Source organism: Caretta caretta, chromosome 1 (assembly GCF_965140235.1).
Source record: "Caretta caretta isolate rCarCar2 chromosome 1, rCarCar1.hap1, whole genome shotgun sequence".
Classification (NCBI taxonomy): domain Eukaryota; kingdom Metazoa; phylum Chordata; order Testudines; family Cheloniidae; genus Caretta; species Caretta caretta.
The window spans coordinates 348,390,142-348,403,234 of NC_134206.1; the positions used below are offsets into that span (position 1 = coordinate 348,390,142).

At 40.1% G+C, this 13,093-nt stretch overlaps 1 protein-coding gene across 2 annotated transcripts in view; it reads left to right on the forward strand.

The window, feature by feature from the left end:
• NET1 (neuroepithelial cell transforming 1) overlaps window positions 1-10,879 on the forward strand; it is a 68,678-nt gene extending 57,799 nt beyond the window's left edge. For both annotated transcript variants that reach the window (XM_048836734.2, XM_048836735.2), the window contains 9 exons: window positions 3,385-3,492; window positions 4,354-4,521; window positions 5,370-5,432; window positions 5,949-6,045; window positions 6,179-6,255; window positions 6,861-7,118; window positions 7,372-7,542; window positions 8,318-8,504; window positions 8,862-10,879. In XM_048836734.2, the coding sequence (XP_048692691.1) occupies window positions 3,385-3,492; window positions 4,354-4,521; window positions 5,370-5,432; window positions 5,949-6,045; window positions 6,179-6,255; window positions 6,861-7,118; window positions 7,372-7,542; window positions 8,318-8,504; window positions 8,862-9,262 (1,530 nt within the window). In that variant the 3' untranslated portion in view covers window positions 9,263-10,879. The remainder of the gene's footprint in view (window positions 1-3,384; window positions 3,493-4,353; window positions 4,522-5,369; window positions 5,433-5,948; window positions 6,046-6,178; window positions 6,256-6,860; window positions 7,119-7,371; window positions 7,543-8,317; window positions 8,505-8,861) is intronic.
• The last annotated feature ends 2,214 nt before the right edge of the window (window positions 10,880-13,093 follow it).

Sequence of the window (13,093 nt, forward strand, 5' to 3'; positions counted from 1 at the left end):
TAAAACCCAAGAAAGTTTAAAAAATGTTAGTTTTTTCTTGAGACTGTAGATTTCCGTAAGTAGAGCTACCCAACAATGAGCTATACTGTTTCCAAATGCAGTACTTTTAAATACTGAGCTAATATCATCCCTAATATAAACTAATTTGAAACTAATGGAGTTTACCCCAGGTATGAACTTGGCCCAATGTGGAGTTAAACCCAAAGCTGACATACAGAGAGCATGGCAAAATGCAGTATTTATCCTTTGAAGAAGGAAAACAGTTTAGTTTTGCTAAACTAAGTTTGTGGTGTTATGGTGGTTTCTGTTTTGGGCGATCTTTCCCTCTTCATGTAGCCAAGGCTCTCTGGCTTTGAACTCCTTGGTGGAGGGCAAGTTTATCTAGAAAGCTTTCTGATTGTGCTGATTTGTTACTGGTGATGGTTTGTGCAAAATTCATTCTTCCTTAATGCACAGGAGTACTTTGGGGTGTATGGCTTTATTCTTTGTTTAAGAAAGAGAAGTACTTTTGCTGTTTTCACTTCACACTAGTGTTGGCATGTCTCAGTTTGTATCAATTTATCTGCTCTAAAGAGTGGTAATTTATAAATCCATTCAAACAGGGAGCTCCTTTGTACCGTCTTAGCAAATGGAAAGGAATGCCTTCTGCCAGGCCTTGTGCATATGCATGTGTCACTTCAGTCTCGCACAGATGTGCTGCAAAGGCATTCACATGTGTGCATTAGTGCATATACTGTGTCATTGTATCTCAGATCTAGAAAGGCTGCTCCTTTGACCCTTTATCAGAGTGAGTTGAGAAATATTATACAAACATCTCATCTGAAACACTGAGATTTCTTACACTATTCATTTTCACTGCCATATTCTTCCTTCTCATCTCATTTGTATTTCTGTTCTTGGTAGATCTGCATATTTGGTTAATGTCTATAAATTCTGCTTATGTTTCTCACTAACTCTCTCAAGCCTTTCTTAGCTTCATTCTGGTACTTTGATATAAAGTTAAATAGAACTGTAGAATCCATCCCAATGCTCCCTTCAGAAACTTTTATAATTCATTAAGGTGCCCTCTCTTCCAAAGAATATGAGCCAGAGCTTTCTAAATGTTTGAATAATCTCTTTGCTGATGGACTCTGTGTATTTAGTACTGTTAAATGGGTCTTCCGTCGCAAATAATGGTCACTGGGACATAACCAGTATGTTCAGCATAAATGAAATGGATAACCAACTTCCTAGTCTTAATAAGAAAAGGAGTACTTGTGGCACCTTAGAGATTAACCAATTTATTTGAGCATGAGCTTTCGTGAGCTACAGCTCACTTCATCGGATGCAAGTCTTAATGTCATTTTGTTTGCAGCTCTTTTCTGATACCTGTAATATCTTAGTTGTTTTAAGATTGTTAGAATGTGGGACATGTGAAAGTGGCCTCAGCTATCTTATACTGTGCTGAAATTATTTTCATGCTATAGTTGATGCCCCTGTTCCTACTGAAATTAAGTGCTGCTTTTTTCCCCTACAGCTCTAAAGACTTCATTTATATCTTCCCCTCAGTCATCTCTTGCTTAATATTGTATATGGGAAGACCTGATTGCTATTTATAGTGTGGCCTCAGTCTGATCTCCTTTACACAGGTTTTACCCCAGTGTAACTCCTCTGCCTTGAGTGGCACTCTTCCTGATTCCCACCATGGCAAATGTGATCCAAATCCAGTGCCATATGTTCCTTTTCTCCTTCTTTGGTTTTTGTCCCTACCCTTACTACACAGAAGCAAAGAATGTCTATGGCTTTAGGTACTTTCTTCTCAATCTGAGACAGGAAATGGAGACCATAGGGGCCCCTATCTCAATCACTTATGTAATCTTTTCATTCTCCACCTTATTCTCTTTCTGCTTACTAGGGATGAATCCACCATAATTAACCAAAAGTGGCTGATAAGACCTTGATAAAATAGCTAATTAGGTTAACTCATTACATTGGTTGTCTAAACCTTCTTTTAAAGTAAACATAACAATAGTAAACCTTAACTGAAGTATCACTGTGATCCCGGCAGTCAATTTCAGAGTGTCATTCACTATAGATATGTAACTTGCAATTATTTTTATGTATAACAGAATACTTTGCCTGTCTTGCAGTTTTTCTTCTAGCATCAAACTTTCATTCCATCCTTGCCTTACCTCCCATTGTGCATATCCTCATGCTCAAATAAATTGGTTAGTCTCTAAGGTGCTACAAGTACTCCTTTCCTTTCGGACAGTTACTCTGTATCAGGAACCGTATGTTGTAATTACCCTAGCTTGATTATTTTATTAAAATCATATCTGATGTTAAGAGCCAACAGGCTGCAATGAGATGATGACTTTCCATCTATGGAGGTGCTTCCACTGGAACAGAATTTTTTAATATTTATTAAAAAGAAAAGGAGTACTTGTGGCACCTTAGAGACTAACCAATTTATTTGAGCATGAGCTTTCGTGAGCTACAGCTCACTTCATCGGATGCATCCGATGAAGTGAGCTGTAGCTCACGAAAGCTCATGCTCAAATAAATTGGTTAGTCTCTAAGGTGCCACAAGTACTCCTTTTCTTTTTGCGAATACAGACTAACACGGCTGTTACTCTGAAACTTAATATTTATTGATGAGACTCGTTGCACAAATCAGTGTTCTGCAAAATCAACAACTTTGTTTTTCGGAGTTAAATGATACGAAAGAGAATCTGTTCTCATTTTAGAAAAATAGATCCTAGGCTGAGGGCTTTAAATTTAATCAGCTGACGTCTCCCTCCATATTTACCTGTGCTTCACTGGGATGTCCAGCATGTAATACATCTGCCATTTGTTATATTCGCTACATAAAACTGTCTTGTGCTCTGGTTGTTCTTTTTGCTTCCTGCCTCCAAAACAAAATAAAATAATGGAATCCATGTTCTCCTTGGGAGAAAACACTCAGTTCTAACACTACAAGGGCAGATCTTCATCTGGCGTAAATTTGCCATAGCTCAATCAATGGGGTGGTGACAAGTTACATTTGGGCTGCGACTCAGCTAGTGTATCTCCAACTGTTCACAAGAAAAGTGAAGCCATTCTGAGTCTTGCCTATTTACTGTTCAAAACTAATTTTGAACATCCTGATTATAATGGATTCCATTACCCTTGTCTCTTGCAACACTGAAGAACTTGTTTGCAACTTGAGTGTGACCTTCATGTTTAAATATTGACAGTGTCAGGTTTGACTTTAAGGGGGATGACTGCTTCAAAGCATTGTGCTTTTCTCTATTTTGAAACTATAAATCTGCTTATGCCTTAAACAAGCCTGGGCAGCATTGATACATCAAGGCTAAGTAAACCACAGTCAGTACAATGTGTTCTTTTTTTGTTTATAACTTACAGGAGCCAAGTAATAAGCGGATTCGACCTCTAGCTCGGGTCACATCCTTGGCAAACTTGATCTCCCCTGTAAGAAATGGTGCAGTCCGGCGTTTTGGTCAGACAATACAGGTAAAGAATATGTGAATATGGAAGCAATATGCCCTGTGGAATTGATGCCATAATTTCAAGGCATCTCTTGGGAAACTGACCCATACCAAATCAGTGCACAGAAAGGAGCTGCTGGTTCCTAAACCACCCCTAGCTCATGGTGAAAAAAGCTCCCTTGAATGCACACCTGATAAGTATCTCTTAAGTGCTACGAGGTCCCTAAATGCAGATCAAATCTGATGTGCTCCAGGAATGACCTCTTCTATGCTCCTGAGCCATGCAAGCACATTGAGAGGGGTGAAGAGTTTGCTGCTTCTGTTGGTTTTATTTAAGTAGTATAAAATATCCATGTTGCTTGCAGTTTAGGAAGGGGGAAGGAATAAACCAGCTTAAAAGGACGGAGTCAACTGATACACAAATCAGTGTATATTCTAGTAATGTACATGGTATGAATTATAGTGTGTGCTTAAACACAGAGTTACACTAGACCTAGATCTATAACCCAGATGTAGAGACATTGCAAAACACTAGAGATTGTTAGCGTCACCAGAACCCAGAGGTGGAATTAGTCTTAATTTATGTGCTTCATTGTGCCTTGTAACTAGATTTCAGTCTCCATTTTTTTCCTCCTCCAGAAGCAATTCTGGTTCACAGTGTGATGAGAGGGATGTGAGGAAAGAGTCTGGCAGTTGCAGATCATAGGGGCTTTATCACCAGTTATGAAATACTCCTTTTACTTGAGGAAAAGCGTCTTCTGAGTGTGTCTTCCTGTTCTTGGCGGTAGAGGAAGGGCAAAGGGGGGTTGGGAGTGGTGTATGGATGACACTTACGTACATCTGCAAGAAATAAACTTTTCATATATTTTTTTCCCCCCTCCAATAGTCATTTTCCCTCCGTGGTGACAGCAAATCCCCCGGCTGTTCCCAGAAGTCATGTAGCAGATCTGCCGCCCCAACACCTCCTAAAAGAAGAAACAGTGTCCTTTGGTCAGAGATGTTAGATGTCAACATGAAAGAGACTCTGAGCACCAAAGAAATTAAACGCCAGGAGGTAGGCTGTCAATCAACCATTAGGCATTTGGTGCCTTTAGTTATCCTGTTCGGAGGAAGAGGAAGCAGATGAAGGGGGAGGGAGAAATAGTTATTTATTAAAGTGATTGTATTCTGTGGTATGCCCTGACTTAGAGGAAATGATCCACTTGTATTAACTTTCTGAAAATTAAGGACTCTATTGCTAAATTGATTAGTTATGTTGAGTGCCCAACTTCAGATGCCTCAAGGGAGCCTCGTTTTTCAGAAGGTGGTGCTCCGCACATCCAAAGTCATTAGCCATTTTTGAAATTTTAGACTAGAGAGTTCTTTTTTTAAGGCCAGATTATTTCCTCTAAAAGCTCTTGACAGTGGGTTAAGGGCCAAATGGTGAGGCCTTTGTATATTTAGTTTTTAGGCAGCACTTCTATTGACTAAGTAGAAACTGAGTAATGAATTCTGGGATTTTGACCTTCATGTTCTTTTCAGGTAAATCTCTGCACTTCATATGCAAAAGTCGTGAGTAGGCAGGTGCTAGTATTTAGTTTGGCCGTTTAGTTTCAAAGTTTTCACACAGTTAAAAGTAGTGTACCTTTCTCAGCACAAAGGAAGAGGGAGGAATTACTTTGGATTGTAACACCGAGGTGGCACACTGGAGTTCAGCCAGCAGAACCTTGCTTGTTTCAGACTATGCAGAGACTTTGATTTGTTACTCACACTTAGGGTTTTTATCAAAAACTGAACAGAAATGGGGTACAAAGTATATAACATAGCAGTGTGTTCACGTTCAAAGAGCAGCTAGACTTAATTGTCCGCTTTGCTCTCTCAAATGAGGCAATAACTCAATGTCTTGCCCTCTCTCTCTCTCAGGCAATATATGAACTGTCCAGAGGAGAACAGGATTTAATTGAGGATCTGAAACTTGCCAGAAAGGCTAGTATTTTTCTTCTTTCCTTATGGTCAGTGATCACATATAAAAACTTAATGAGGTCATCTTCATGTGTGCAAACAGAGTGTGGATTAGCACTATGCTTTGAACCCACTGTGTATTGCATTAAAAATGGTGAAGTGAACAGTCCTACAGTCATTGTACTGGATTGTTTCATAATAAATCGGGTGAAAAAGTATACTCTGCAATAATCTAGTTCCACAGCAAATATTTGTGGGTACTCTTTCCCCATATAGAAGTTATCTTGGGAGCAGTTTCGGTACTATAATCTTTTCTTCACTTTTGTGGTCCTAGTACCTGTATATAAGGCTCAATTCTGCACTCAAAGTCAATGGGACTGTTGCTGTTAACGTCCATGAGTGCGGGGTCAGACCTAGGCTGCACATGAGACCTTCCCGCTCTTAATAACTGTAGATCCACAAATATTTTCCCAACTGTACACTGCATTTAATACCTTTTTTGGGGGGATCTTGATGTAATTTTGCACTATTCCTTGACAGGCTTATCATGACCCCATGTTGAAACTGTCTATCATGGCAGAGGAGGAACTCACACACATATTTGGGGACTTGGATTCTTATATCCCTCTGCATGAAGGTAAGAGCAGCTACCTAATTTTCAGTCTTGGACAATAGTTAAAAATCTGCATTTTCTAATTCAAATCCTAAAGACTTCCTGACCCATACCTGAGATGCTTGTGGCATTTCCCATTTTTGCTTGTAAATTTCAGACTTCTTGGCAAGGCTCAGAGAAGCAACAAGACCTGATGGAACAGTGGAGCAGATTGGGCCCATACTTGTGAAATGGGTGAGTATCACTTTGGTCATTTACTCTAACTAGCTGACAGAGAAACAAGACCTAGAACTGTGATGAGTTTAAATGAGGTTTGAAGTTAGTAGCTACAAAGCAACAAGCTCTTGTTGCCTTATGTTAAAGATCTCGAGTGAAATCCCTGGCTGCACTGAAATCAATGGGAGTCCTTTGACACCAGTGGGGCCAGAATTTCACCCCTGCGATGACTTAAATTTGCAATGTCTTCTTTTTCTGGCCCCTTTATAAGTGAGGTGATCGCAGGACTCTTATCACCGTTTAACCTTAAACGTCAAAGGACTAGATGCAGAGCCATTCCCCCCACAAATTAACTGCACATATGCAATTTTAAATCTTCAATTCGTTTTAAGGTCAAACCAAATAGTCTGTTAAGAGATAATCCAACTGCATAAGTATGATATGTTCCTATGGGTCAATACTTCCCTCAAGAGAATCTAACTAATAAATGGTTTCAGAGTAGCAGCCGTGTTAGTCCGTATCCACGAAAAGAAAAGGAGGACTTGTGGCACCTTAGAGACTAACAAATTTATTTGAGCATGAGCTTTCATGAGCTAATAAATGTTGCTCTGTTGTCCTTTTAGTTACCAGGACTCAATGCCTACAAAGGTTACTGCAGTAACCAGTTGGCAGCCAAAGCTCTTCTGGATCAGAAGAAGCAAGACCGTAGAGTCCAGGACTTCCTTCAGCGCTGTCTTGAATCCCCTTTCAGTCGCAAGCTAGACCTCTGGAGCTTCCTAGATATTCCTCGAAGTCGGCTGGTGAAATATCCACTGCTCTTAAAAGAAATTCTTAAACATACTCCTAAAGATCATGCTGATGTCCAGATTTTGGAAGAAGCAGTAAGTAATAATGAAGATATTACGTAACCATATAACTCTGGGGTTATAAGAAAGCTCTTAAATCCTCAATCATGGAGGGGTATGTTTTTCAAAACAGGCCCAATCCTGCAAATGGAACTTCAGTGAAATTCAGTGGGTGATTTGTCCTGAGCTCTTACAGGATCAAAGCTAATTATTATAGCAGAGCTTAAAGAATGTAAACTAAAGCATAAATCCCCATGCAATCAAACTTTTAAAACATTTTGTTTTATAGATCTCTATAATCCAAGGAGTCCTCTCTGACATCAACTTGAAGAAGGGAGAATCAGAATGTCAGTATTACATTGACAAGCTGGAATATCTGGACGAGAAGCAGAAGGACCCTAGAATCGAAGCCAGCAAAGTGTTACTGTGCCATGGGGAGCTGAAGAATAAGAATGGGCATGTAAGTTTTGTCTGATGATTGGTATCTTATGTTAATTTGAAAGCTTGAAATTGGGAGCTTTCCTCCTGCTCCATCCCCACCTCTGGAGAAGGATAGACTGAAGCTGTTTGTTAGCCAGAGCAGAGCAGGGATCCTTTAAGCCCTCAGCCCTAATTTTAGAGGATGCTAACGAGTCCAAAAATACCTAAAAAGAGAATTCATGTGATGTCTTGCTTTATTTTAATTTTACAGGAAAGCTGACTGCTGCCAGTGTTTCTAAGGGCCTTCAGATATTGCAAAATCATTCGCATAAAACTACCAAAGGAAGCATGCTATGCATTTAGCACTCAATCAAAAAGTTTTCCCTGTCTTAACATTCCCAATAATGTAATCTGGCCTTTAGCTCTTCCAAACAAATGCTGTCTGCACAGAGCTACTTGAGTGGAAATGAAGTGACAACAGTTTATCTTCTCTCCAAGTCATCTTAATTACAGCAGCATCTGATAGCACCGCACTAGCTTTACAACAACACCCTATAGAGCTTTACAAAGAACAGTGGACATACGCAGAGAGCAGATTCAGACCCACAGTCTTATAAAAACATCATCATTGTCAGGGGTCATATATTACTACAGAGGTACTATAACAGGACATTTAACGAGGTTCATGTAGGTAGGATTGATGATAGTGTAGCGTCAACCCAGAGTGATGTGACTATTTTGAGAACAGTATGTTTTAATCTGACTATAAACGCAAACATTTCCAGAAGGCTACTCTGGGTTTTTTCCTTTTTTAGAAGCTGTATGTTTTCCTCTTCCAAGACATCCTGGTTTTAACTCGGCCAGTCACTCGTAATGAGCGTCACTCTTACCAGGTGTACAGACAACCGATCCCAGTTCAGGAGCTGGTGCTGGAGGACCTGCAGGATGGCGATGTGAAAATGGGAGGGTCCTTCAGAGGGGCTTTTAGCAATTCAGATAAAGGTACAAAACAAGCCAATTAGTCCTCATTAGTAATGCACACTTGTCAAGCCACTCGGTGTAAATGAATTAGTTAACATGTGGGGAGGTCTAGGAATTGTTGTGTGCACTTTAAGTCCTGCTCAGAGCGCGGGCAGGAAATGTATGTGACCTGCCTTTGCACCGTCATAAGTGAATTGTGTCTGAAATGGTGGAAATCAAATGTGCAGACTAGATGCTTTGCATTCTCTGTTCAATGCACATGTTTTGAGAAATTCCTCCATAACCACAGCTGTACAGATGTTTAGGACAGTAGTCTCAATAGAATCCTTAAGTACTAATTTGCAGAACTGATTTTCCTTTTCTGGTGATTATCTTCAGCTAAAAATATCTTCAGAGTTCGGTTCCAAGACCCCTCCTCCGGCCAATCCCACACACTGCAGGCCAATGATATCTTCCACAAGCAGCAATGGTTTAATTGTATTAGAACGGCCATCGCACCTTTCCAGCGGGCTGCTGCTCCGACAGACCTGAAAGAATTGCCCGAGCTCAGTGAAGAGTCTGAAGAGAACAACCCATCTGCCTCCAACGTCAAAGTCCAGAGGAGGCAGTCCACTATGTCTGGTATAGTTCAGATGGAGCTAGACGAAAACACATCCGAGTGTGGATCCATTATGGACATGGAGGAAGCCAAGAGCGTGAAAACGCACAGAACACAATCTGGGCACAAAAGAACAAGAGAAAAGCCATTAAGCAGCAAACGGAAAGAAACATTAGTGTAAAAGGAGCCCAGGGATTTCCTAGTGGAAGGACTGTTTATTTATAAATAATGTGTACATTTTTCTTCTTGTAACGTGAGCATGATGGGATTACTCTGCTGAACATAAATGTATTTTGTTTAATGGCAGCTACTGGTATGCAGTTAACACTGTTGAGCTGGAGTCTGTTTTTTGAAGAAGATATGGCAACCTTGATTCAGATTTTTAGTGTGAAATAAACAATGATTCAAAAGTTCTCGTGCTTTTGACTGTTATTTAATGGCAGACTTGAAGAGTAGACTTCAGTTTTCCAAAGCAGTGTTATGGTACCGTATTTGAAACGGGAAAACATCAAGTAATCTGTATTGGCGATAATGTCAATGTGCTCCCTTGAGGGAAATCCAGCAAGTTTCAGGCTATGCACCATTCACAACTTTTGGATCAATGTTGCAAAAGACCTTTAAAATTAGAACTAAAGCTGAGCAATTTTGTATTCTTGCCCTTATGAGATGCATGTTTTGCAGTGTTGGATTATTTTATTTCATGCAATATAGTGTTTTAAAAAACAGACCCCAGGTTCAATGAGTTTTCCATTTTACCTACTGGAACTCTTCATCTTTGTTTGCTCACTGTACATTCCTCATTTTCATTTACATAACCTGCCGGGTATTTAATTTTTTATATTTTAAAATAGGTTTTTTTAGAACTTTTTGTTTTGTATTTTTAATTATTTCAATGTATTGTATTTTGAGACTTTGAACTTGGCATTTTCTTTAAGTACTTGATCTTTCTTGTTCAAAAATGTCTCTGTGTGTGTGTATATATATATATATATATATTTTCTTTCTGTTTTTTAAAGTCAATTCAAAACTTGGCAAAATGAAACCAAGCCATACTGTTTTGAGCGGCTAGGAATAAGGGAAAACAACTCACTCAGTGTAGCATTTTGAGTTGGTTATGATAAGCAAGTTAAATGGCTTGTGTGTGCTCTAGACTACTGAAAGACAACTGTGTTAATAAGAGCTGAAGGCTTTAAGAGTGTCGCAGAAGGTTTGTGTGGAGAGAAGCATTGACAGTGGCAAATTGCGCAGAGGAGAAAGTTGTTTGCTTTATGTGGCAAAATGAAACATCTGAAGTTCATCGGAATATGAAAGACAGTTCTGGAGGCAAACATGAGGGTATATTGTATGTCATAGAAGAATGGAGAAGAGAAAGGATGTGATGTTATGAAGAGAAGAAATGGAAAGTGATCAAGTATTTATACTTGCAATGATAACAAAGTTGACACATTTTTGGTGGCCTTAATAATCATAGGGATGAATGAAAGTAACTCAGTAAGCCTTATGCTGCAAAATGGCATAGGAACAATTATACGAAGTGGTAACTGCTGCAATTCAAACGATAAGGTTTTTTCCTTTCATTGAGACAGTAATGAAAGCCGATAATAAGGCTCCTAAAGCATTACATAAATCAGCCTTCAAGAGTCTGTAACTCGGATGTAAAGAGTTATTATGTGCAAGCTGTTGGGCTGGCAGTGATAAAAATTGGAAAAGAATGTAAATAGACACAACAGAATGAGTGGTTCTCTGTAAATGTACTGTACAGTTTAAAGTGCCAAGTACAATTAAATTCCTGACAGCATCTCACTTGTATTGTGTATGTTGATGCAAGGGGGGAAGTGGAAATATCCCTGAGTAAATCCGCCTCATCACAAATATCATGCCTCTCAGGAAGCAGTATTCTTTGTTTCAGGGTATGTTACTGATTCAACAAACCCTCTCTCAAAGTGGACCCACCCAAAGCAATGGGACTACTTGTGTACAGAAGAGCTAGTCACATGACAAGGGGTTTTACAGAATGAGGAGCCAGAAGAAGGGACAGGGCACATTGCTGTAAATCGGCAAACACCAATGTCATTGTCAAATACACCTCACCTGAGAAGTGGGCTCTGCAGTTCCTGGGAGCCATTGCTGGTTGTGATCGAAGTCCTCTCTCCAGCTTGCGAAGGACTTCATGAAGTCTAATGCTGGGAAGGCTACGAATTACCCAGTAGCTTTGCACCAATAACCCTAACACTTGGCTAGACACGAGCCTAGTTTTTACTGCTTTATGTTTGAGGTTCCAAAATGGAACTCTGACAGCAGCAAGCTTCCATGCATGACACTTGCGGAACTCATTCTATAAAGGGGTATACAACCCAAATTGCTCCCGTTCAAGCAGTGTGTTTTTAATTTTCTCAACTCCTGGAAGTACAGATGCAAAAGTATCTATTTAAACCAGTGATGATGATGGTGTCAGTGCCCCCCAGTAGACCCTCTATTCTCTTTTCACCCTGGCTTTTCCCTGAGATCGAAAGGCTCTGTGCATTCTGGGGTTGAACGGATAGCCTAGACGGTTACAAAATATTTTAATCTAACGGATATAATTATGTTTTGCCTGGATGGGGTGGACCCGGCATAGTCATTTTTAAACTTGGCTCTGTTTAGACCAGGTGAATGCCTTGTTTAGAACAGTCTGTAAAGATATACTGTACTTGCTTTGCCAATCAGACATGGGAGCATTTGCAAACCATCTCTACTGACATACTTTTTGTTAATGGGACCAACAAAGAGAACAAACAATACTGTGTGACCATGGACCAAGTTCACTTAAGTTCCCTTCTCTGCATTCTCCAAGTATCAGAGAGAGAGGGTAGCTTCCAGTTATCCCCCAGAAATTAGAGAGAGGAGGTAGCTTCCAGTTTGGACCCAGACATATCAGAGAGAACTCTACAGACATTCCACTGAGGTGTAAAAACGATCCCGATACTGCTTTCAAACTCACTCAGTAAAAATTCGGAGGAGGGGCCGGGGGGGAGAATCCTTCCTTGGTAAAGATTTATAAATAACTCATTGAAACAACCAACCAAGAAATAGACACAATCTTCTAATGAAAGCCAAAGGGAGAGGTAGTGTGGCATTCCTGAATCTCTCAGAGCTTTGGGACTGATTATCTAAAAGCATCTATTGAGTTGCTCTATCGATGTGGTCTCTGGAAAATGAAATTCAGACGGAGCAGGGCATAGTCAATCCATTCAGAAAAGTCAGTGACCATCCAATGAATAAGACAACTGGCTCTATATAACCCGTTCAACAGATATTGCATTGGGTAGTTAGGATTGGGTTAATATTTGAGTACTGACATTGTCCTGGACCCTGTAGCGAACACAAACATAGTCCCTGCCTTTATCTGGTTACAGAATTACCTTCACTTCCTATAAAGTTCACTCCAGGCTTTTAAACACAGAGGCCTAGCCACATTCGATTTTTTTTTTTTTTCTTAAAATTTCCCATCGTTGCGATCACTGCTGCAGATCTACTGGTGCTATCAACAGGGGAAGTTCTACTCCAGCTCGGCTGTTTGTATTTCAGCTCTTGTGTTACCTAGATCTGCTCTGAGCAGCGTTGGAGTAGATGTTGGAGGACATGGGCAAACCATCTACTGTCCCAGGCCATGCTGCCTGGGAGGTAGCAACTGTCAGACATGTTGGGGAAAAAAGTTTAGTGTAGAGCCAGCCAGGGTGTGAGTTCTCATAAACAGGAGAGAGGGTCTTATGAACCGGATGGGTCTACTCAAAAACAACGGTTTGGGTCCATAGGCACTACTACTAAGAGAGATGCTCATTTTGCTCTCTTACAGTCTGAAGAACTCACTGTCCCATTTTGAAAAGCAACCACCTAGAAAGGAATCTCTTTTATTTTTCAATACTTTGTTAGACACAAACGATAACTATCTGCAAGTCTCTAAGGAAGGGTAAGAATGGGATACATATATGCATGGTTGGGAGAGGGACTTAGGGCCCAGTGCCTCTTTCCC